The 27,242-nt window shown below is 46.7% G+C and overlaps 1 protein-coding gene across 1 annotated transcript; it reads right to left on the bottom strand.

Annotated features, from left to right (window-relative positions):
- Nucleotides 1-1,518: 1,518 nt before the first annotated feature.
- On the bottom strand, nucleotides 1,519-23,323 carry zgc:158464 (uncharacterized protein LOC791139 homolog). Its single transcript, XM_060072057.1, has 2 exons — nucleotides 22,576-23,323; nucleotides 1,519-7,725 (listed from the first exon to the last, which is right to left on the bottom strand). The coding sequence occupies exons 1-2, from the start codon at nucleotides 23,005-23,007 to the stop codon at nucleotides 7,564-7,566; spliced, it is 594 nt and encodes a 197-aa protein (XP_059928040.1). The 5' UTR covers nucleotides 23,008-23,323; the 3' UTR covers nucleotides 1,519-7,563.
- Between the last annotated feature and the right edge of the window lie 3,919 nt (nucleotides 23,324-27,242).

Here is a 27,242-nt window from a genome sequence, read left to right on the forward strand (position 1 = left end):
ACTGGAGCAACTAAGAGACAAAAACACACACACACTACATAGGAACCGTGTTGGGTAACATAATAGATGAACTCACACACACACACACACACTGTACTACACACACACACACGATATCAATTATCCGCGTTCTCACCGAGCGGTTCCAGGTTAAAAAGGAGGCGCAGTCGCGCAGGGCACCAGAAGTATTGATCCTTGTGTGTCCTGAGTGACCCAATACCACGGAAGGAAACGTGACCCCTGAAGGCGGGGTCACGCGGGGTCGAACCGAGTCACCCATCAGAAGCTCTTTACTTAATGTGCCCGGGACCGCGTTCATTACGCATGCAAGTGAGCCAGCTAGTGAAAGATGATAGAGATAGGGAAAGAGGAGAGAGTGAGCGTGACTAAGGGTGAAAGTAAGTGAGTGTGCGTGTTACTCAGCGAGGGAGTACGTACCAGACGAGCAAGACCGCGGGAGTGTTGTGAGTGCGTGTGTACGTGCGCATGCGTACAGGTGTTGGCGTGCGTCTCACCACAGCAGCATCACCCCCCCCCCCCCCCCCCCCCCCCCACCACACCAACGCATGTGCTGTAAACGTGGCGGTGTGTGTCTCCGTCAAGTCCGTCCCTCCCTCCCCCTCCCTCTCTTTTAGCCTCCATCTGTTGGGGCCGTGTCCTTCAACAGCTGCACCGTGCCAGCCGCCCACTCTCGCACCTCCTAGTGAAACCCCCCTGCTCCCTGCCGACAGCAGGGCCACTGCCAACAGCTACCAGCACCCTCACCCCCACCCAAGCCGACCCGTCCGCAACCCCCCATAACCACATTCACCCCAACTTGACCGTGGCCGAATACACCCCAAAAAGAAAGAAAAAAAAACCATTCAGACCTCTTGTAATCGTCCCAATCGCCATCGCCTTCAGACTCACCCTCTCACTAAATCACTCAGCGAGTCCCTCTCGCTCTCTCTCTCTCTCTCTCCCCGCGTCTCTCAAGCTCGATCGCCCACTCTCCACTCTCTCCCACTCCCTCTCCCTCTCCGAGGTGCACTCATGGGCAGGCGAGCGCTGAGCGATAAGCCCCATCACGACCCGGCCCACCAGGACGACACGACGCCGCCTTCTGGGAGAAGATACTTGACATATTAAATGACCCGAAAGAATGCGTTTGTGTGTGCGCGGGAGCGAGAGTGTGTGTACATGCGAGGACCTACCCCGCATTTGGCATAGAATCTGCCCTGCCTTCCTCTGCAGAGGCCTAGACAGGATTAATGACCTCGTTAATCTTTCCTTAAAAATGAATGAGGACAGCCCACCCAAATGTGGTGCTGCAGCCCCCATATTTAACACACACACACACACAGCGTTGTTTGGACGCATATTTGTCCTCAACCAGATGCTCAAATAGGCCCCAGGCAAAGGGCCCTTTCCATCCAGGGCAGAGGAAAGAGATCACAGTTTATAGGGTGTGAGAGAGAGCAGTGGGCAAGCAGTGTGTGTGTGTGAGAGAGAGCAGTGGGCAAGCAGTGTGTGTGTGTGTGTGTGTGTGTGTGTGTGTGTGTGTGTGTGTGTGTGTGTGTGTGTGTGTGTGTGTGTGTGTGTGTGTGTGTGTGTGTGTGTGTGTGTGTGTGTGTGTGTGTGTGTGTGTGTGTGTGTGTGTGTGTGGGTGCTGGTATGCGAAGGGTGCCATAACCATCCCCCACTCACCGCCATGCCTGTTAAAGTGGCCGTGCTTTTGGGTGAGAGACCATGACGCCTGGACTGGGAGGGTCCGGTCAGGTTACACACACGATACAACAACAGAGGAACTCAACACGGTAACACAAGGGGCATACCCAAGTGCGCCAAAGTCACCAAGTAAACACAAAGACCTGTGCACCATCTGCATGAATGGAATACGTCAAACAATGAATCCTTATGAACATGAAAATCAGTAAATAAAAGGAATGGGTTTCCGGCCCTAATCACAGTGCACTGTAAAGTATTTCCTGGACAAAACGTCAGGACACATTGAACTGCGTGTCAACCACTGACTTACAAAAGCCTTGACACATCAGCACGGTCTGTGGTGCGGGGGTGCCGGTGGAAGGGCGGTGAACTAGACCCTGTGCCAGGACATGACATGTGGGTGCCGGTACTGGTAAATACCCTTCTCCTCCAGTGAGACCGACAGCACCTCCTCGTTGGGAAGCGATCCAGGGGGAGGAACCATAAGGGAGGGGTTCAACTCCGCAGTGGACAAGAGACGTGTCCCTCACATCCAGCCCTGAGGATCACCTGTGGCATGCTAAGCCTGCTCCAGACCTTCCCGTAAGCACGATGACGGGATTTACTGGAAGTCCTACACACACACAAATACGCGGCGCATTCCTGGAGGTCACTCCCACCGTTGACCACTCAAGAGAAAGTCATCCCGAACCATGACCTCATGATTTGAGAGAGAAGCTAGAAGATTCCCCCTTTCTACACGTTCTTCCACTGCGGTCAGTCTCCACCCATGAGCGACGGGCTAAATACATAAACGTCATCCTCGAGGGGATTATCTGTCGGCTACGTCTCCCAATGCCCCGCGGCGGAATAAAGAAATGTCAAAGTTAAAGAGGACAGAGATAATCCTGAAATTACAGAGTGATTAAACCTGAACCACCCGATGACTTTTGTAAATATCGAGAAGGTGGATATTAAAGAGAAGACGTTCACATCTGACGTGCGTTTGCCTGAACACGCACCGGATATGCTTCAAGTTTCAGCCTGAGGCAATAAAATCTGCGCCGGCAGGCCAAGAAATGTGTCGCCACATGCCGTGTTCTCAGGGCCTGGAAGGAGTGGCCGCGCCTAGGTGAGATTAAACAAGCCCCGCCCCTCTCCCTCCCTCTGTGTGGGCTCCCCAGACGACCGTCTCAATGCGGTCCAAAGGTGTGTGAAGTCATTAAAGCAGGAGTTTCCTCTGGCAGGGCCCGTTCTTACACTGCATGAGAGTTTCCCCTCCCATTTTTCATTCATTTCCTTCGGGTCTCTCCGGTACTTTCTCTTGAGAAAGCGCACGCACACACGCACACACGAGCGCACGCACACGCACACCCACACGCACACCCACACCCACACGCACACGCACACGCCTTATGTTGTAGTTTTTCTTTCCATTGTTTTCCCAAGTCATTCTCTCTGCCTCATTTCACCATCTCGCCACAGACAGCCGAGGTCCTCCCAGAGACAACACTTCAACAGGGAGGTGGTCCCACCGCGGTGACTTACAGCCGTAATAACCTCCTCGATCTACCCACTCCATCGCTGCCATTGCACCTCCTGGGGCACACATCGCTCCTTACCAGAAGCAACGACGACCCGTCCCCACGCATACTGAAAGAGAAACAAAGTGGAGTAAGTGCCTGACCTATGAGTCAGCCCTTAGAAGAAAACACCAACGCTTTCTATTATTTTTTTCTTTCAATCTCTGCGGGGCGTGATTGCCCTGTTGCACAACTCTGTGGCCGCCGGAATGAGGCCAGATAACCTGGCTGATCAGATACAGGCGGGAAGAGGAGGAGGGCCTGAAGTTTGTCCAAAGTTGAAACATGGGGGCGGGGGGCAAGGTGCTGCTCAACATGTTGAAACACATGCTACCAACATACACAACATACTCACACATACACATGCGCACACGTGGACACACATAGCAGCTGGTTGCCGCACTCCTACTCCAAGTCTGTAAGCGTGTGTTCGTGTGCAAGTGTGTGTGTGTGTGTGCGTGCATGTGAGAGCATGATGACGTGCCTGTTCCTGAGGATTGGCATATCGGGGGGGTTGAGTCACGAACACTGTTGACACAACAGCACTCCTTCGGCTCAGTGGGAAGCCCGTTGCATGGGGACCAGAATGTGTGAGGGGAGGGGGAGGGGGGGGGGGGGCATTATGTGTGCCCTGCTTACTGCTTTAGTCATCAACTTCAACACTGTATTTTGAGAGGGGGAGATGGTGAAGCATTTCATTAGGTCCAGCTTCAGGTACATCACACATCAGATCTCCTGTTATTCCCTCCATGCCTTAAGGAGGATTAATCCAACGGAAATTTTACATTTATTTAACAACACGAGGAACATGTAGGCCGCCGTGTCCTGACCCAAAGTGACCCATTTCCGACGTGCTCTGCCCGAGTGTGCGTGCGTTAGTGCATGTGTGGTTATTTATGTTCACACACGGCTGCTCAGGGAGTAGAGTGCTCTCCCCTCCGCGTCTCCCCCCGTCCTAGAGAAACAGCTCAAGGCAGACCGGTTCCGGTTCTACCGGATGAGTCCACAGTGATCGGCATGGTAACGGGTCTGAGCAGCTCCCGGGCCAACGAAAACAGACGATAAGTAAGTATGATAAGAACGAGTGTGTGTTGCATGCTGGTGTGAAGATGAAAGATGATGCAACTGTGACGGACATATTTGTTCCAAGTATACACACAGTGCCAGTATCTCGACTCGCGGCCCCCCGCAAGCATTCTTTAGATAAAGCAACCAGAACACCAGCTGTACACAAACACTCCATCAGTCGAGCGATAGGACGCGAACACACTTATGTCAAACAGATACAGTGGGACACACACCGCCACACGTGTACACCAGGCAAATCAAAGCACTTGCTTCTAATTAAACACATCCATAAAGGGCATACTGAGGGTTATCGACAGGGCATATAAACAGGTCTAGCGACTTGTCAATCAGTCCCGGAAAGCCTGGCGCAGGAAGGAGCTCAGGTGTCCCGCCTCCGCAGCAGGTTAAGGGAAGTGAAGGCCGGCGACCCATCAATCATCAACCCGCAGTCCCACTCACTGGGTAGGGCCGGACACACACACACACACACACACACACACACACACACACACACACACACACACACACACACACACACACACACACACACACACACACACACACACACCTGACACTATGTTACATTATGATATAATATATCGACTGTACAGTGTACAGTAAACAGACGATACAGTGTAGAGTAAACAGTGTACAGAGTGGCTGGATCAGCGGGTGGGAACTTGTGGTACTTGAGAGAATATATAAAGCCCATAATAATTGGCAACTGTCAAAATAATGAAACTATATGGCGCGAATGTACATTACTAACGAAATTAATAGACTAATTAATGGTTCAATATAAACGTTTATGTTTCAATAAAAGGTTGCCATAATGGATGCCCCATATATAGTACGGGGTGACAGACGGAGAGCCGGACAGAAAGGGAACGCGAGCGATACGAAGACGGAACAAGGAACTCCACCATAATTTGCATGAATGACAAATTGCTTGTTGGGGAGATTTCACCGGAGTGACGTCGCCGTTTCACCCGTCCACGCGTTGCGGACGGAAGCGCCTTCCAAGGTCGAGGCGGGAGGCGGCGTGCCCATGTGACCATGCTACCGTGTGAGTGCGTTCTACGGGGAGGAACCCGAACCTCCTCTTGAGAGCGAAGGCGAATTCAATCTTGTTGAGAAAGTCGAGCGGGCCGTTGGCGCCGGTGTGGACACGCACACCCCGAGCCGTAAACCGCCGCTCGTAAAAAAAAAACAGCGCACGTCTGATTTAGTGCCGATCGCCTGCCTCTGATTAATTTGATACACTGTTTTTATACGGAGCCATCAATCACCAGCCTTTGATTTTTACAGGCTCAAACTATTGAACTATTCCACGGGCAAACCCCCCCTTTCCATTTTTAGCGGAGGCCTGAATATTTGTGAAGGTGGTGAATAAGCATCTCGCCTGTCAGCCCAAATAATACCCAAACTAAGTTCACTCTGACTTGCGCCGGTACATCCTGCCACATCGCATGCGGCCCGAGTAGAAGGCTGTTCACGGGAACAACGGCTGTCATATTAGGGAGCAGTCGAGTGCGAGACAAGCAGAAAAGAAAAGAAAATCAGAAAATGATTACACAGGGAGAGCCGGGAGAGTGAGGCGGGGGAGAGAGAGACTGAGACAACAGAGTCGGAGCATGGTTAGGCTGCTCCGATTCGGCAGTACCGTCTAGTACCCTACCAACAGTACGAAACAATCTCATATTAACTCAACATGTTGTACATGCCAGTGGGTTTTGAACATGTTTAAAAATCCCCCGGTGTTGTCTGACATCGCTTATCAAAGCATCGTTGCGGCTCCATCGAGGAACGCAGGAGAGAAATCCCCTGGATTACAATGAATATTAACAGGGGGGGGGAGCAGAGCAGAGCTGAAGAAGCAGCTATATTTCACAGGGAAGCCTGACAGCTCTGGCATTACAGCAGCAGCACAAACAGGAACAGGCAAGAATCAATAGAAAGCCGTATATAAGAGAGACAGAGAGAGAGAGAAAACGACCACAACTCAACGTCACGTCTATCCTCGTCCTGATTAGGGAAGCAAAGTCATTGGAGCAAACATTGCAGAGAGCTGCTCTCTCCGAGATAGACTCATCACTGTCGCCGGAAGGCAAACCTGTGTCATCTGAACAAAACCTTTTTCCCCCGGAATGCCACGGGAGACAGTGTAGTTCAACATAAATATACCAAAGGAGGCTCCAACAGACATTTTATACCGTTTGTGTGCTACAAGCAGAAAGGGAGGCGATACATCATACAGTCAGCGTACTGGTCGGAGAGTGCAAGACAGGGGCTACAGGTCAGGGCAGAGAGATGGATGAAAACAAGAGATTGCCTGGAGGCCCATTAAAAAGACCATTTCAGAGGACGGAGCAAGACATTCGTGTCCTGCCTACTATTAGAGTGACATAGGGGAGAGGCAGGAAAATAGGAATGGAAGAATATGACACAAAACCACCGGGGTTACAGCGGCATGGCCCTAAATGCCAATACCACACCTGAAGACAAATCGGTTGGAATTGTAGTCCTTAGGTAAAGCTGCTTTTGAAGTAGAAATACATGTAGGGCTAATTTGTGTTGCCGAAAAACCCAGGGGTTAATACATTATAGATCTGTCATTTGGTGGACAAGTTTGTTGAAAAGGTTGTATACATTTCTTATCATGGGGGGCCCTACTGGGAATTGAACCTCTAACCCTGTGATGGATTTAATGTCATGTACCAATTGAGCTTAACAGAACGAATTTGACCACGGACCACTTGTACAATATAATCTAGTATTTCTTCTGTGTGGTTCTAGACGGCTATTGTACTGAGAAACCATATTTGTAAGTGAATGTGGTCGTTCCCAACTACAACAAACACAAACAAAATCCTTCAGTGTATTTAACATAATCACACCCAGCCGACGATGAAACCCCATACATCAACAGCAGCTAGTTGGTTTCGCTGCCTTGCTTCTCTTTATTAATTTACTTAAAAAAAAGCCCAAAAAAATAGAAGATGGATGCCTCCCTATACGCCGCGGCGCCACTTCCTGCATGAGCAGCCCTGTCACGTCGACCGTCCTCTTACAGTCGGAGCCTGCTCATTAGCAAGCAGCCGACAGGCACGCGGCCAGGCTAGCATCAGCCACAGCGTGGCCCATCTGCACCTCCGACACGGTCAGCAGTAAGGCCCTCACCGCTGACCCCCGCACGGGACAGGAGGCGCAGGGCGATGTCGGATGATTAAAAGACCAGGTGGGTCGGTGATCTACCTGCCATCATCTTCTGGGCCTCGTAGGGTTCCATGTAACCGTCGTTCTCCGTCGTCACCTTCTCCCCGCCGGTCTGGGCGCCGCCGGCCTGCTCCGCGTCAAACGGATCCGCATAGTCCTCCAGGATAATGAGCTGTAGTGGAGCGGGAGGGAGGGAGGGGAGGGTGGGGAGGGAGGGAGGAGGCGGAGAGGGGAGGAAAGGGAGGAGAGCGAAGGAGGCGAGATGGAGAAGAGGGGAGGGAGGAGAGGGGAGAGGGAGGGAGGGAGGAGAGGGGAAAGAGGAGGTGGGGAGGAGAGAGGAGGAGAGGGGAGGTGAGGGAGGGAGGAGAGGGGAGGGGAGGAAGGCAGGAGAGGGGGGGAAGGAGGAAGGAGGGAGGAGAGCGAGGAAGCAAAAGGGAGAAGAATAAACAACGGTGAGAGGAGAATTCATTGTGCTGCTCGGCTGCGCACTGCAACTCAGGTAGGCGTCCAGGGAGCTCGCAGCGCCGAGCCACTTGACCGGGCCCTGGCTCGGCTCCTTGGCGGCACGAAGCCCGAGAAGGCGAGCGACGCACATAAATAACCGGTCCCTCCCGGTACGGCCGCAGCAGCACGGCACCGCACTGACTTTGCTGTAGACCAATGAGCCGGTCCTCGGCAAACCGCTGGTCAGCCTAATTATACGATGCCCCACTGACAGGCCTGCGTTCCGGGAGTCCGGGAGAGGACCACAACTGCGCCGGGTTTCTTAAGAGAAACAATTTGGCAGATTTATGATGAGCTGGCAGTAAGCCGAGGCTAATTGCACGCTTTCTCTTTTAGTGAGCTTTTCGGTGCACTGGGTGGCAATTAGGCGAGGTGGACTTTGTAGAGACCCAAAATAAGGCTAAATCCCAGCTGGAGAGGAAAGCGGACATGACTCAGTGCTTAAGGGGCTGCAACATCTTCCCTTAAAAACGTATAAGGCCCTCACATAGAAGTGGGTGTGTAGGTGCAGAGTCTAGTTGTCAAGGGCTGCGGTGAGGAATTTAATTTTGCAGGAGCCATGCGTCTATGTAAACAGCCAACTGAGAGGACAGTACAAAACCCTAGGAATTTAGGAAACAGACCTTTGAATGAAGTGCTCTGGATTCTACCAGAGTTCAATACCAAGCCCAACTGGTGTTTGATCCCACGAGTTCATTCCTACAGGAAGGGAATCTGACAGTCTCACTATAAACAAGCTCATCATTCACCCACAGGGGCGGACCGAGCTCTACTCTGCCAAGCCATGTCTCCCAACTAGCCAGCTTCCCTCAACAACCGCACATGTCCAGCGCCGACCACACCACACTTCCTTCTCAGCAGTGCAGGCCAGGCTAACCCCTGCCCCGGCCCAAAGAGGACATGAAAACGCACAAAACACACCCACACACGTGGACCGAAGCCCAATCGAGCAATATCGGTATCAAAATCAATATCAAGATCGTTACACCGCTGAAAATGACAAGAACAGCGAAGGGGGGAACTTTCAAAACAATGAAAGGTTTTGCTCTGGAATTTTGTCAAGGTATCTGGTGTGCGATGACAGGGAAATGGATTCCTTCACAGATAAGTATAAGCTATGGTATGAATGAAGAATGTGTTTTCCAAGCAGCTGCTGTAGAACCTGCCTCCCATTCTTCCTCTTCAGTCCATTTTTAGGAAGAAAAAAAAAAATACTAGAACTATTTCCCAACCCGGTTTGTAATTATAGGTTTCTCTCCAGCTTGTCTTCTATAAAAAGCGGTAGAAAATCCTACCTTCTCTTGGATTTTAGCAGGCGGGTTGCACCATAAATGTAGTAAAATGTACACCGGTCAGAACTAAATCAAATTCCACTGTTTACATTTGGGACAATGCTGGTTGTTGTAGCAACCGAGATTGACAATGAAAAGTGCTTCAGCTGCTTCCACAACAACACCTACAGAGTGCAAACTCCAAAGAGATTATAAGCAGCCCGGGTCATAACGAATAGTGTATGAATCACTCCTGTTGTAGATATGACGGCCAGAAGTCATCCGAGGTCAGGACATAGTGCGCAGGTTTTCAAAAACAGCTGTTACTTTAAGGTAGGGAAGGTGGATCTTTGCTCACTCTTACGCACACCTTTAAATACATAGTCGCTACACTGTCTATTGGCCCAAGGAAAGGGGTCCCAAAGTGTGCACACTCAAAGTATTACATTTGAAATATGGGGTATGAAAGCTCCCCTAGAACAGCTGTAATTGCCTCTTCTCTGCCACTAATTAGGTCCACGGCAGCAATTTGTGGTTAAATACCATGCTCATGGGATCCCGGGCAGTAGTTGTTGAGAGGTACAGAGCATTACTCACTCTGCACGGTTCTTGGAACACTGAGGTTACAATTTCTTACCAGAATTAAAACCATTCATGTCCTGCTTGACTTTGGATAGTTTCTTGAGCACAATGGTATTTTGGACCAATGCTTGAATTTATGAGCTTAATAAACACATTGTTAAAATACATATTTAAATGATAAAAACCATGTAAACAAACTCCAACATTTACTGATATAATTCCATAATACATGCCATGAATAGTATAAATTACATTGAAACGGTTTGTTGCGATATCAATCACGGTAGCCCTGTCTTCAGTGACTTTGATTAATGTTGATGATTAATGTTTAGCTTGATTAAGGTTTAGTTTGATTAATGTTTACCATGTAGCAAGTCCGTGTGAGACAAGTTCTCAAAGACTATGCATGGTGGAGGTTTGTGCCAAGTAACAAGCAGCATTTTGAAAAGGTATAATTAACACAATTAGACGATTCTAAAATGAATGATGCAGTCATTAAATAGTGCCACAGCTGTAGCTTAATTACAGCCTTTGTTGTGCACACACATGCTAATGAGGCCATTAACGCTATTTATAAGACGCACAGAAAGGCCAAAAAACATGTACCCAAACGTGGAATGTCTTTTTAGTGGCGTTTACTAATCATTAAATCACTACTTTGCGTTTGACATGCGAGGCTGCTGGGTATGTTGACCCTAACTAAAACCCAAACTAAAATGACAAGCCTCTCAAAAATACCGCACATTAACAGATGAATTGGTTTGAATCAACGGATTAAGCGTTGATTTGGAAAAGTAACCCTGAAGTGCCGGGTACTTTTCTGTGCCATTACAATGCTTTACATTCATAACATCCTGAAGGCTTATGTTCCTACACAAAGCTAATGTTCTTGTGTCGTGCCACAAATGACCTCAGCCTGTACGCTGCCCGGCTCTCGGGTTACGTCCTCAAGGACACTCTGGCAGCCGTTACTGAACTTGAAGATAATTTTATCCACTTTACGGCAACTAAATGTTCTCAGCTTGCTCTCGTAGAAAATCTCAACAGTCAACGGCCGGCCTCGTCGGGGCTTAGCCTCGTAAGACCCGACTGTGCGCTGGAAGAGGAGCTGGTTAGTATTCCCAAATTGTTTCAGTCTGCCCCCATTTGCCCAAACAGCAGGAGGAGTAGGTCAGGCACTGAGATGGGTGCTGGAGGCAGGGTGTGGAGGGGTGGGGGGGATGGTAAGCAGTGGGGTGGTGGACTCTACATCCCATCGGCCTTGTGGCGAGCCAGGGCGTGTCAAGACGGCAGCCAAGTCACACGCGTTGCGAAAGTCAAACTCACCCACGGCCGGCTTCTGCAAGGCCTCTGGATTTCAGATCTCAGAGCTAAGCCGGGGAGTAAGCCTTGAGACTCCGAGGGCCACCTTCCTCCCAGGATTAGGGCCTGGCCCCTGAGGTAGGCGGGCAGCTCAAGGGCTCGGGGCACGGCTCGAGAACTTACTCAATTACACCCACGTCGGGCCAAGCGCCGGCGTTCCCAGGGTGACCAGGTATACCCCCTGTTGGTTTTCAGGCGGCTTGAGAACAGTGAGTAGAAACCATCTCAAACTGCTTAGCATTCATTGGAGCTCACTGGGAATTAGGTCGACTTCGATACCGCGAGAGTCGAGGCAGAACATTAGCGCATGAGGGAGACCAGAAGAGGCACCTGCCACATTGGTTTGGCATTCTGCAGCAACACTGGGGCCTTTCTTGGATTACAATTCAGCCGGGCTTTCATTCAATTACAATTCAATTGGGCTGTTGCGACTTCCATTAGAAGTGAGAAAATAAGCAAAAAATGTTCTCTCTCTCTCTGCTCTCCTGATGGAAAGAAAATGAGTTTAGTGGGTCCATCAAAACGTTGCGCTGAAAAACTAGAAAGATTGCTCAAAATGCGTTTATGGTAATCTGTTGAAATGACACCAGAGTCATACGTTATTCCTGTGTTAATATTTAATCTGCATCTCATCCAGTTCGATACAACACTTGATTAGCATTCCAACACACACACACACACACACACACACACACACACACACACACACACACACACACACACACACACACACACACACACACACACACACACACACACACACACACACACACACACACACACACAGTGTACCACCCGTTAGTCGGTGGCACGACCACACACACACACACACATCGAGTGGCAACAGGCAGCCGCGCTCAGCGACCAGCACCCTGGAAGGCCTTTTCTGAACGAATGCGATATGAAAGTCACGGTGGGTCTGAGAATGATTGGAGGTGTCAGGGGGTCCGGGGAGGGCTGGTACCCTGCAGAGACCACCAGTGGGGAGAGGCCGCTGCAGCACAATGACGGAGGAGGCGTGAGTCGAGGGCTGACGTGGGTGATTTATGCCTCGCGCCACTGGGGATTTGAGCCCCTGATATCCTGAAACGAGTCAGTACTTAGCAGCTCAATTGCATTAAGCCGTTTCAAAAATGGGGGCTCTTAATGCCGCTATTACTCTCTTCTCCCCCTCCCCCCTCCCGCCCCTGTTGTTTGATGAACAGAACATACACTGTGCGTGAATGAAACACTCAAGGGAAATGGGGAGGGATAGAAGGCCGTATTTTGTGCCATTTGAAATATTATAGGATACTACTCAGGAGAACGCTGAACGGACAGTATGGGATTTGTGAGGTCTGGCCGCTGCATCAAAGCGAATGGGCAAAGTAGTTCCGTTTCTTATTTATATTCGTATTGCGGTACGCACCAAAAGAAATAAACGTAAGAGGCCTTTTTTAGTTTTTTTCCTTTTTTAATATTATTTAGCATCCATCTTTCTCACGTCCTTCTGTACAACATTAGATTGGTGTTCACTCACCAGCACGTTTCGGAGCTATTCTCGCCAGTGGAAGTTATTAAAATGTGAGAACTGCCAGCCTGCAAGCAAACCGCTCAGGAAGCACATCCTCGACCTCCAGAATACAACTCCAAAATGAGCTTTCTGTGTCAGCCATCATATGTTATTATTCAGTGGTCGATGCTACCCGACACTGCAGGCCCAATAGAGAAAACCAGCATCGGAGTCCAAAATCCTGCTGATTAGTCAGATGCATTATCCTTATAGATGCTGTGTTCCCTACCATTTGAGAGCAGCAAGAATGCTTGGCACAATGGCATTGAAGCAGTCAACGGCATGGTTGTCAATTGGCCGCAAATTATGTAAAATCTCTCAAGGCAGGATAGTTTTGATTGTCGTATTCTGTCCATGCCATTGAAGTTTCAGTCGAAGGACAAAATTGATCTCAAGAAAAAAAGGTGGCCGTTTTTTGAGCAGCTTTGGCTGACGCTAGAATCTCCCGCATTGTCCTTTCTCTTTGAATGCTTTGAAGTACCATTCAAAAGAGATCTAGGCAGGAAATCTTACCTCTGGTCATTTATTTAAGAAACAATAATGGCCAGTCCATGAACAAAATACAGTCACTTTCGATGTAATCTTTTAATAGGATCCGTAATACTTTTGTAGAAGTGAGTACATCTTGTTACGATTCTATGAGAATAATTACAACATTTACAATTGTTATCCTTAAGAGTAAAGGTAAAGATAAAATAATATCGCCCAAAGCTTAAAACTAGAAAGTGTCATCCCTTGACATTACAGAACCTCAATCACTTCTGAGAATGAAGGAATGCTTCAGCTATGGCAATGCTTACCTCGACAGATGGGGCAACTAATCTAGTTAGTTATAATGATGGATGTTGTTTGTTCCCTGTAATCAGTCACAAGCAAGTCAAACTCAAGTACCAACTTAGGTAAGGAGCACTCTTCTTCTCCCCCCCCCCCCCTCCATTATGAAGTTGAGGTTGAAGGCAGGCAATTAGTAAATAATTAAAGTGTCTATCAAAGACCCAAGTATTAAATTAAATGAGAAATGGCAAGCCTTTAGCCCTTGAGATTTTAACAACAGTATAGTTCCACTGGATCTTTAAAGCGCATGCGAGCAAAATGTGAGCCTTTGCCAATGTAGAACTTTTTTCTCGTTTCATTTGGTAAACTTGACAATACATTCGCCACAGCACAACACGTGTGGACGTTTACACAACAACAACCTCTATATCTAGAGGCTCTGATGAAAGGATCCACTCTGCATCTTAGTCAGCGACTCCCACGTGTGTCGCCCGCTGGAAGGCATCTGCCTGGCGTTTCAAAAGCACACGCCACTTTTTTCATGTCCATTTATTTATCATCCCCAGCACCGTCCCTGCTTCCCTTTAGCATTCAGACCACAGAAAACATTGGCTCCTCTGATCTCAGCGCTTTTGCCAACGCGGGCCGCCGTTCGTGCGGCAGTTGGCCTGGAAAAGCCAAGTATTTTTGGCAGCAGCGATTTAGCCAGCCATTGATCAAGGGTTGCATTAGAACACTTCCAGATGCGGCCACAGTGACACCGATACCGTGCACTGTGGCAGAATGTCAAGCGGGAGAGACATCAGAACTACATAATAAAAGGAGAGTGGCAACAGCATTTGGCATTTAGTGTAAGGGTTGTGGGTTGTGGGGGAGGGGGGGGGGGGGTGCAGTGTGACACATTATGTGCAGCTGTATAGCCCCTCCCAAGCCTTGCCCTCACTGCCAAGCTGTGGGTTACTGTGCATACATGGCAGTTTTTCCAGCTTGCATCATAACTATATAGCACACGTGCACAGCCATATACACAACGTAGGGATATTCCATTTATCACATTTGTCCCGGATGTGGATCGGTCCATGGCAAGATCACATATTCAGCAAAAAACATCTATGTGCAGATATTATGAAGTTAGTTCACATTTGTTCAACACTGGAATCAGCCAGGAAATGTCATGTTGTTGCAACCCAAATGCAAAGTAAAAGATAGTTGCAACCTCACTTTAAAAATGATGGTACAGCCCTGATGGCTCATTGTTCCTTATCCTTCCAGCCAAGGACTAGTGAGCCAATGGTAAATAAATACTAGGGGTGGGAATCTCTTGGCACCTCACGATTCGATTCCGATTCAGAGGTCAACGATTCGATTCTAAAACGATTATTGATGCATCTCAAAGCATTTTTTTTTATGTACATTTCCATGCGGGATTTTCAAAATAAAATATATACATCTGAATTTTCTACTCCGAGTTTGCTAATCACTTCCTACTTTTGTGATGATCATTAAAGAAATCAACAGATTAATTACCTTATCTAATATTTTATTAGAGAAAAAGCTTTTGTCAAAAATATGACTTTCTATGAACAATACAATAATCAATGCAGCTTGCATTACAACACACTATGGAAGAAGGTAAAAAAAAACGATTTAGTTTTCTTTTCCTTCTAATCTTTCTTTTCTATTTCATTAAAGAAAAACATGCTCTTAGTCAATTATAAGAATAATAACTTGTGTGTCGTTCTTGTGTCTGGCTGTGAGTTTGCGTGCATGCTATGCGTAGGCTGAATCGCAATCGCCTCCAGACAAATCAGATTGGCCAATACACATTGAAGATAAATTAAATAATTTTAAAACTAGTCAAATTATCCCTCTCTATCAAACAGAATGTTGCATCGTTCTACACAGAATCGCGATGCATCGAAGAATCGATTATTTTTCCCACCCCTAATAAATACCCAGAATTCCTCTGGATTTCCTGGTTGAAACAAACCCAACATCTGCTTGGGTCCGTTAAGAATAGGGGAAAAACGGGACGGTGGCAGAAGGTGCTCTTAATGTGTGACAGATATTTATGATTAAGTACTTGACAACACACTTGACAAAATCCAATTTCCAAACACTGCTCCCATCTCGCCAGATTTATTAGCAGAGTTTCTGCTGCCTTCACCCAGAGAGAGAGGTGCAGCCCAGGAGTCAGCAGAAGAGAATTATATGCCACAAAACAGTCAGAATTTATGAATTATTATGACCAACTTCAACACTGGGTATACTTAGGCTTAACTACACAATGGCTCAATATATATTTAGAAATAGACATCTGAAATTCTTCCAACCTCCACTAAACTAAAATTAACCAATGTGAGCACTATATCTACATATAACCATTCAAAGCACAGGATACACTTTTATTCTTCCGTGTGCTGCTTCTACCTAGCTACAAAATTTGTTTCAGAGAGACACTTTTACAAAAATGGAAATTCACACAGAGATTAAGACAAATGGGTTTCCCTCTTGAATCCAATGTGTGGAGCAAAACCATGGGAGAAGAACGCTAACATGCACACAAAACTAAACCACAGCCAAACCAAAAGCAAACCATGTTGACATGAGGCTGATTTGATTGTGGTGGAAAGCGGTGTGGCGAGTATGAACCAAGTACCAAACACGTCCGCCAGAGAACAACAATGGACTGCAGGGTGGAGGTCCCATCCCCAGCGTCACGACACACAGCCCAGAAAGGGAGAGTCTCAGAGACCAGACAGGCTGCGGGTTTGGGTCTCCAGAGAGTGTTCACAGCTGGTTCACAGTAGGGCAGAACCCAGCAACACTGTTTCACACACTTGAACCTACTAAAGCGTTGCTCGACTTGAAACAACAAGTTGGGTTTTTTTCAGCGTTGATGTAGCGGTCAACGTAGGGGACGGCGGATTTGTCCAGTTAGAAAAAGGGAATGTCACCAAGTTGTAAACACTTCCTGCCAGGAAGAGAGCACTTCCTTAATCCTGAAGCAACCCAACATTTCCTTGTTTTTCACACAAACAACTGTGCTTGTTTGCCTGCTTTCTCTGGCCAAGACCCTGATAAACCCATGAAGGATGAAAATGGCTGAACTTGTGTAATACGACATCCATGAGCCTTAAAGTTAAATGTAGAATGGAAAGCCAAAATAATCATAAACTCTGTCAAGAGAAAAATAACTACATAATGATGGAGCTTGAATCCTTATTTATTTTGTTAAATTGGCTACTTCATAGTGACATACATAGTTTGTCTAAAGGGATGTAGGCCTATGTAAAATAAACAGAATGTCATTGCTATTTAAGGATTCTGAACTTCTCCTTAAAAAGGGAAATAGTTGCGTACATTAGGGAACTCTTTACAAGGGCTTAGGTATTACACCAAAGAACAACCAATTCTTACTCTGCCCTCTTAAGTGTAAACACAAAAACAGACCTTCCAGCCTTCAGCCCACAATCCAAAGCTATAATCACACACACACACACACACACACACACACACACACACACACACACACACACACACACACACACACACACACACACACACACACACACACACACACACACACACACACACACACACACACACACACACAAAAAAAATGAAAACAAAGTGAAAAAATTGCAGTGCCCCGCAAAGATCCTGTCTTTGTAACATAGAAGGCATGAGCCTTGAGGGTTTAAATCGTTTCCTTTTAATCAGTGTGACGGTCTGCCTGCCCAACAGAGCTGCTTCCTTCTGGGCTGTGCTGCACACACTGTCATTAACCAAACCAGTGCCATGTGTCTACAGATCCCTGATGGCCAGAGCTGCAGAGCTGGTGCGGAGGGTAATTGTGACCTGGTGGAATTCTTGGACTCGTGTTCGGCAGCAGATTTAGAAAAATAAACGGGCCTGAAAAAACACAAGAACGTCCACCGGCCTGCACTCGACCAAAGGCAGAAAAAAAGAGGCAAATCGTGCATAAAAGCCACCATCTCCAGGAACCATCCAGAGGAGTCTCACATGTGCGGTGGTTGTACATAAAAACAAAAAGGTTCCCACAAACTCCCCGACATTGGTATCTAGTTTTTACACCCAATAGTGCTGAAGTACTTTGCAATGCTATAAAAACATGGGTTCTGTTGTCCTGCCAAAATCTCGTCTCTAATGACAAGCAGAAGGTTTAAGACGAGCCAAGATAAACTGTGACTGTGTGACATGAGCCTTCCAGTACATCGCCTCTCTCAGGACGACTTTATTCTGCCGTGGTCGGCGCCCAAAGCGAGTAAGCTGTTGGAACTGTAGGGGGGGGGAAGGAAGGAAACCGCATGATGCTACTTCCTGTCCAGCACAGTGCCCTTTCAGGACCTCTGAACGGGGTCGTAGGAATAAACTAACGAAGCAGCTTGTCCAACGTCTCAAATAGACCGCACAACCAAACAATGAAAGTCATGTTTGTTGGGAACACGGTAGAATGTCCAGTTGTTCCAAGCACGGAGTAAAGGTACCATCGTTGTAGGGGACTGCACCTAGGGGGCCAAGCGTCGTGGGTGGCATTCCTTGAATACTACCGCAGTCAAGGCATCCGTGTGGCATTCCTTGGACACCTCCGTGAACAATGGGCCCGGAGAGGTGAATGACTTCAACCATTCCTTCCTCCTGATGTCAATAACACCGGAGTGGACTTTCAGTCTATTTGTGCATTAATGCAGAGCAAATGTCTGGAGATATTCTACCAATCATCATCATCATAATCAATATGATTGTCACTTGAAGGTGTGAGTCACGATGATCAATCAGTTACTAATGCTGCCAATTGTGTCGTAATTATTCCTCATTATGAAAGCAAAATACAGCTCAGAAAATAATAAAGATTCCCTAATTACCTTTTTAGTGTCTCACTGCTCTCACACTAAACAACGGAAGTTGTGACCTTTCAAATAAATACACGGCCGTTGAATATTCTATAACAGTATCCAGTGAAGCTGAACCACTCGTTTACAGCCAAAAGATTAAAATTTTCTGCAATGCCCTGGCATACAAATGGTTCAGGTGTCAACAGTTAAGTTAAACCATGGAAAGAAAGTAAAGAACATCTCTTATCATCTCTCTTAAGTGTCGAGCAAGAGGATAGACCTGAATAAGTGTCATTCATATTAAAAGTATCATAAATGATAGTCAGTATTTTTCCACATGTAAACTGTCATGATGATGCCGCGTCTCGACACCATATCCCTGCCGCCAGTTATAAGCCAATTACATCCCACTGTCCGTTGAAGGACACACCCTCATTCAATCACCATGATCTCATTATCAGAAACATGATCCGAGCATATTCTTCAACCTTGGAGCATTCATCTCAAAGAGATGCATTGAGACCAAAGTCTATAGATTATGCCAACGCCAAAAAGCCAATTACATAAAGGCTCCAATTCCTTTATATTCACTGAATCACTCACAAATAAGTGAATACAGGATTTGGAGATCCATCTCACACTGCTCACATAAGAATACAATAGAATAGATTCAAGCAGCGTGAACATCTCCCAGGCTTAATAACCCTTTAGAGCCCTTCAGGTGCAGAGCTCCGTCATTTCTATGGCTTTCTCCAGCTTGCTTGCTGTGAAGATTTCTGCACCGTCTTACACGAATCCCTTGCAGACCAGACAGGCAGCCCAATGCCTCCTTAGTGGACGGCCCATTAGCGTGGTGGATGTTTTGTCCTTGACTCCGTAGGGAGACACAGCCCCTTTTCAGACGAAACCTACGGCAGTCGCCTAAGTGTTTTGAAATGCCCACAGTCCCCGAATCTCATGATCAAAATCCCCTAATATAATAACCTTCAACCACTTTCCATTAGCGTTGTGCCGGCTGCGGTCCCAAGCTGTGCAAGAGTCTTAAAAATCGACTCTACTATGTTGAGGAAGTCACAAATAGTGATAATATATTCTACAACGTGCCACCTCAGCAAATCAACGGATGAAGAGGCAGGGCCTATAAAAAAAAAGCCCACTAAGAGAGAGAGCCAAACAATGCAGAGGACATATTTCAAGCCAGATGCCCCTTGGCCACATGACAGCTGTCAGTGCTAATCCAACGGCGCGCGGCTAAAAACAGAAGCCGGTTTGCAGAATGACTGAGTCAAACATTGTGAAGCCCAGAAGGCTTCCAAGGCCAGATTTAAAAATGGTTTTCCCCGAGACCAGAGAACAATATTGATGATGACAAGGATGTCTCATCCTGGACACACGGCTTGGCTTCCTTTTGTTTACCCCATTTGGCCACTTGTCATCACTTTCATGTAACCTTGAAGGAAGTTGCTGAGTGGAGCGATGAGCTGAGAGATGGGACCTCTAATTAGTTCCAAGGCCGGGTGATAATTGATCATCGCTCGCAAACCGCTCTACCATGAAGGACCGTAGTCGTAAATAACAACAAACCTAAACAATGCCTTGAAAACAACAACAGCTCTACTGCTGTGATTCAGCACGTTACAGGGCCAACACATACACAGCTGTATGCATGCAGGTCTCTATATGAACACAGGATTACTATATATGAAAGTATTCTTTATCCTCCGGGTTCTCAAACCCCAAGAAGTATTCTTAAAGGCTGGGATTAAGAGGAGTAGAAAACACTTGACCCTACTATTGGCATTTGAGGTGTTGGGTAAGCAGTTATATAATTAGCATTCATGAGTCAAGTAATTAAAACATCAATGTGGACAAGCCCTGCTGTTAAGACACTTAGTGCGTGCCCCTTTTCTCGTCCGTCAGCACTTTTCGGCCAGTAAAAAGAAAGCGTTGCTTCAGTGATGACACAGTTTTGTTTTTTCTCTTTGCTCAAGCTGGATCATAATTGTACTTAAATTATCTGATGTATTTTTGGGACTGATGTCATTCGTTATACAGAACATTTCTGTGTGTCTGTTGTCTCTGTGTCTGCGTGTCTGCGTTAGTGTCTGTGTAAGTGTCTGTGTCTGTGTACGTGTATCTGTGTGACCAAACACCTGCAAACGGAAAAAGAGTAAACCACTGTTTGCGTGACCCAAAAGTCACGGTAGTTAATGTAATCTCTGCTAGCCTCTGGTTGCTCCCTTAACTGCATGTCATGAAAAGCAGGTGGTTACCGGACACCATGTTGGCCTTATTCCAAACATGTGGTTCAGGTGTGATATCGCTTAGTCTCTTATATTCAAATTTGTTTATGGGCTACATTTGAAACACTATTTATTTAAGGACGGACGTAAAGCTATCTCCATGGCTACCTAAATGATAGCGCTGTGAGATTTCCGGTTTTTAATTGTTTTACTGCCAACCAAAAATCTGCAATTATTGCAGCACTTATATTGGCTTGACTTTGAGACTCGGATCAGAAAAAATTATGATCTTAATTATCGTTATCTGATTTGAGTTTTTCCTAAATATATTGCCAGCATGAATTGCACTAAGAATTGTGTCAGTAGGATGACAGCTAGAATTCACTCCATTCTGTTGAGCTGTACACAAACATTAAAATAAGAAAGTGCCGTCTCCAAACGTTAATTCGCAGAGAATGTTTGAAGATACCGTTTCAGCACATCAAAATATGAAACCATATACCACACACACACACACACACACACACACACACACACACACACACACACACACACACACACACACACACACACACACACACACACACACACACACACACACACACACACACACACACACACACACACACACACACACACACACACACACTGGCTGATGAGGTCTTAAATCCATGCCTATGCGTCTCCACCTCCGTCTGTTGAACCAGATGCTCACTGAGGTAGAAGCAGTAGTAACTGTACATCTCCGCTGGGCCTGCCATGCCTAATTAACTCGGAAGATCCCAATAAGCCTCAATTAACGCAAGACAGCTATAATCAATTGAATTAGCTGATGAACAGCAGTGAGTGTGGACATGGGGGATTCTGGTTGTCATTCATCTTTTATATTTTAAAATAGAGAAAAATATCAAAATACATATTCTGTTCCGAATAGACAAGTCCGCTGCAGGATTCAGTCATCCATACAGGCACAGGTACTCAACATAGGTGATAGGCCTACCATGTAAAAGTGGTTACATGTTTCGGGGAAGGAATGCCAACAATGTCAGGAAAAGGGTAATTGGATGCGTTTTTCCACACATGATTGCGTCCTTCATTTGCATAGGCATGGGAGGCTGCCACATTCCCTGGATGGACGTCTCTTTATACGCGCTTAACCTTGCAGACGTCCAGCAGTCTCAAGTTTCAACCGAACGAACAACATGCGGTCTGACTGAATTCCAGGCAGCGCACAACGACGTGACCCACCCTGCGGGACACTTGTCCCGAGGAGGGCTGCAGAATGGGGTCATCCGTCACCGCGTCTCCTCTGCGTCGACGTGCGCTCTGGAGGTCTCTTCACGCACGTTGCAAAAAGTGACCGAAAAGTAAAGCGGGATTTTTTGGTTAGGCTGAAAACTCGGTTTGTAAACTTACGGGTTATGTCACCACGTTATTGTCTATCCTTGTTTAACACCCCTGCCTTGCACGTTAGTATCCCACTGACATGAAACTAAAGGTTTCCATGAACACAAAAAACGCCTACAGGGGAGGGGTGTCTTACTTGAGTCGATTCAGCAGAGTTAGGTGAAAACGTGTCATCATAATATAAGCTCGTAGTAGCCCTGCTAAACAGACCTATGCTGGATGTTCCACTAAGTAGCCTACAGTAAAATCAAGGCAAACGTGTTGTTCTCCCCCGCGGCTCAGCGGGCTTCAGGACGGGGAGGGGTGGCCGTCAGCCCGCTGCTGAAACAAGTTGTTTAGGTTACAAGTCACAACGACCTTCCCAACCATGGGTGAAAGGAGGGGAAAGTCTTTTACTGAGACTAGGAGTAAGCAAGCAACAGTAACTCGAGGTTAGACCCACTAGAAACGATTGTTCACTCCGCTCACCTTCTCTTTATTGTCGTTTTCCGACGGAGGTGAAGACGGAGTTTTCACGCTCCCCACCGATACCGCCTGGGTGACGGAGACTCCTCCGCCGGGGACAGCGCTGGACTTATCCACCGTCTCCACCTTTATGAGCCGGTGCTTTGGAGACACATATTTCAGGTCCGAAGAGCCCACAGTGTTTAAACTTGATCCGTAGGAGATATTTCCACCTGGGGTGTACGGGTCTTCGAAGTCCAGTGCTTTCTGTAGTTGGTAAGCAGCGAGGATGTCCGGCTGAGCGGGGCTGGGGTAGGTGGCCCCGGAGCCCGGGTGCTTGTAGCCAGGCGTGCTGGGCACACCGGTGGGACAATACCTGTAGTCCGGTTTTGGAGGCGCCGGAGGGGGTGCTTTGGTAGTTTTGAATCCTAGGTGCTCCTTGAACCACTTGGCCATGCTGCCAGTGCATCGCTCAAAAGTCAATTTATAGTTGTTAGATCCCCCTATCCTGGCCAGTTTGCGCGAATGTTTCCCAGCGTGGGGGTCCTTGGTCCCACTCCGAGCGGCTCCGGAGCGCCTCTCAGTCCCTACTTCTCCGGCGGGGAAACACTGCCCTTCTCGCGGCGATCTCCGTGTGTCACAGTCAGGCACTTTCCTGGTTTGCCGCAACTCTGTCACACTGTTGACGGCGCTATGCTGTTCCTCACGTCACATTTCTTAACTACTCAACATGTAACCGCTTGCGGGAGAGTAACACACACGCTTCCCTCCCCTGCCTGAGAACATTCACTGCCACCTACTGGAGACATGGTGAACAACACACACACGCGCACACACAAGCATGACCACACACATGAACACACACACACACACACACACACACACACACACACACACACACACACACACACACACAAATATATGACCACACACACACACATGATCACAAACATACACGAACACACACACAGACATGAACACACACACGCTGCCTATAGAGTAAAATGCCTTTGTTTCAATCTATAAGATACATATGGGATTTGTAGTGGTTAAAATGATGGAATAGGCAATTGAATCACTTCTGAAAGTAGTTTTGGTTTGACGTGAAAGAAAAGCCTGCCCCTCCATCTGAAATTCATATATTCCAGAGCACAGTGTTTCAACTGAGTGCTTTAATCTACTCTCTTCAGCATAGCATTTTCAATAGCACCCATTGGGTGAAATATTCATACAGTCCCCTAAAGTACTGTTGTGTTACACTACACAGGAACATCGGATTGCAAAGTGCATCGATGACCATTGAAGCGAGATTGGGCTTTCTTTATATCCTCTTCTGACCGAATCCAGTGTAGACTGGTTTATTAATCAGACTGACTACAAGAGAAGTTCAATGTTTGGTGCAGTTCTCATACAGTCTTTTACGGACAAGGGTACAAGTTAACATTATAAACATTTATAGTGTTTTGCAACCGGAGGACATACAAAATTCATATTTTTTCCTGCACGTTAAACACACTCAAGCATACAGTGGGTTTATGAAGCAATATTTCAATTTAATATCATCACACACAGCCCAGGGAAAGGCGTGGACAGCTCATTTTAACACTCTAGAGGCCACAAGTGTTGAAATCTTTACAAGATATCTTATTCCTTAATTGAAATGTAGTCATCTTTGCAAGGTAAAGAACCAAGGGAAAACACCTACTTCTATACTTCTATAGTTCTAGATGTTTTCCTAGTGTGCATGTCTCCCTTGTGTTTCTCTGAACAATACCAATAAACCAATATACCAATGTGTGTGTGTGTGTGTGTGTGTGTGTGTGTGTGTGTGTGTGTGTGTGTGTGTGTGTGTGTGTGTGTGTGTGTGTGTGTGTGTGTGTGTGTGTGTGTGCGAGCAACAGTGACTATGATTTGGCGTAGCCCCCTTGGAGACAGACCCCTGGTAGTTTCAGACAGGGAGCTATTTTTTAACCTTGAACTTAGTGGGCTGAACATGTTGCCCTTGCAGCCATTGTGTAGCCATATGGCTGAGCTGTCAACCCGACTGCATTCATAACTGAATTAACCCACAACATTACATTTTACAGAAAACTCTCAAGATGTTACCAGGATAAAAACATGTGGATGTCAGTGAATATCATCCTTTCCTTTTTTTTCTTGGAATGAACTGAATCGAACACAAGAACACATTCCAACATACAAGGAATGTACGTCTCTGTGTATGTCCTCATTTGTCCCTACTCCTTTCGCTTTTTCCAGGAATGAGGGCTGAGAACACAATATAATTATGATTTAACGGTTCAGGAAAAAGCCCAGATGTGTCCCTGGAGGCAGTCACCCAAACAGCATCCCCAAACAGAACCAGATAACTATTTATACACCCAGAAAATCATAACAAGCCCGGGGCATATTTAGACGGTAGCCGGAAGAACAATCACCACACGATGGCTTTGGTTTTACTACCTCCACCCTGAGCCAAAAGAGAGCCAAATACCAGGCCCTGAGAACCAGTCAGCAAAGAACCAGTCAACAGACAACCAGTCAATAGAGAACCAGTCAACAGACAACCAGTCAACAGAGAACCAGTCAACAGACAACCAGTCAACAATGAGCACTTTTCCCATTAATCATAAATTTCCTTTTGCCTGTGTGTTTATCGCCATTCCCGCATAAAAAAATGTTGCAGAGTTTGTGTGGAATACCCGTGTACATGACTGTTAGTGTGTTAGTGTAGTGGTGAATAATGTGAACTGCATCGTTGTGCACATCGATCTGCCTTTTAATATGCTGTATTTGTTTAATCCCCTGCAGCGTTCACTGAGACGGAATGGCTTCTAGAGGCTTGGGTTGCCAACACATCACAGAATCAATGGTCAAGCAAGACTTAGTTCCCTCAGCAGACACTTATTAATGTCCATGCCTTACATTGTAGGATTGTAGTTTTCCAACTCAGCACTTCCAATTGAAGATCTAGAAGACTCAAGCATATATCCTGGCAGGAAGTGGATGGGAAAAATCACAACAAAATCTCTGTTGCAGAAACAGGGCACTTGAGTAGACAAGTGAACACTATGGAGCTCTGTTTTCATGCCCCAGTTGCACATACATACATACACTCATATATTTACAGATATAAACAAATACATTATAAACCCAAGTATATTAGTCCAGTCAAGTAAGCAAAATCAGTTCAAATGATGAATATAGGACATACAAATATTGCATCGATTTTGTCTAGTTTATCTTTGTGATTGAAACCTTGAATCATTGATCAAGGTAGGCCAGTAATAATAATGTCTACTCAATCTTGATTGACTCTAAAAGCTCACGGTCATTGACTGAATAGCACAATCCTTCCAAGCACCATTCTCTTCAATGCTCTCTCATTTCTACACATCATTCATCTGCACCTCAACTTCATAATAAGAAGAAGAAAACAAAAAGGTTAGAAAGCAAAAATCAATAACAAAATCACTCCGACTCCACAGGCCGATGAATTCCATGAAATGGCGATCGTCCCAATATTCTGTACACCTGTCGAGCATGGAACGAAGATAAAACAATGCAATTACAGAAATCCTTTCATCAACACCGCAGAGCCAGGAAGAAAGTATGTTTCTCCACGGTCCATGTCCACCGATTCAGGTAGAAATATTGCATTCTGCTCCTTCGGGGGGTTCCATTCTTTATGAGCTGTGCCTCTGTGTTTGTGGATCAATCTCCACCTCAGCCCCCCTGATTGCTGTTATGTTTGTCTTCCTCCCTGGGCCTGTCACTCAGAACGGTGCGCGGCAGTGCAGGTCATGTGCACGGGAAATAGGCTTCTCACTCACACACCTTCCTCTGACAACAGAGGGCCCGGCCCGGCCTTTGTTGCAGGCTAGCCCTCCACCACAGAGATGACATGAACCACTAATGGCTTCCCCCACTGGGAAGGAGGACAGGCATGGACTTTTGATCGGATTCTGTGTGTGTGATCCCCCCCCATTTCCCCCTCTGATGCAGGTGTGCATACTAGATTTGTATATTCACTGTTTTATTACTGCAGAGGGCTGGGAGGCCGGTGCAGTGTGTCGAGGTCTGAGCAGGCTTCGACCTCTTTCTCATTGAACTATACAAGTGTGTTTATCCAGAAGTGTTCATTCAGTCAACGCTTCGATGAAAGCTTCTTCACGCCATCGGTGACCGATGGCCAATTACTGGCCATTGGTTACTATCTTTCTCAGCGTGCATGGAGATGGGCTGAGTTTCGACCGGGTTCAGTACATTACCATTTCAGTGGGGTGTTTCATAGCCCGATATGCAAATCTGATATCCCCCCCCGCTCTGTCCCTCTTGACCAATGTCTGATGAAGAATTAATGCAGCCATCTCAGCGGATAATGAGGTAGATATTAAAACTCGGGCTTGACAGTTGCTATTAATCAACTGCTGTAATGGGCATGACCTTATAATACCAACTTCCTTTAAGAAAAAAATAAAAAAACATTTTAAAAGTGGAAGAAATCTCCCTCTCAGTCCTGCCATCTTAGATTGATGTTTCTTCTACTCTGAGTTGTTATGATAATGCCCTACATTTGACCTCAATCACAGAGCCATGCTTGAGTGCGGTAATGTCCCACTTCTCTAAAGGGAGCGTTTGAGGAACCTCTTCAAAACACTGACAAGATCATCCCTCTTTCGGACGGGAAG

The sequence above is a fragment of the Gadus macrocephalus genome, chromosome 14 (assembly GCF_031168955.1).
Source record: "Gadus macrocephalus chromosome 14, ASM3116895v1".
In the NCBI taxonomy this organism is placed as follows: Eukaryota; Metazoa; Chordata; class Actinopteri; order Gadiformes; family Gadidae; genus Gadus; species Gadus macrocephalus.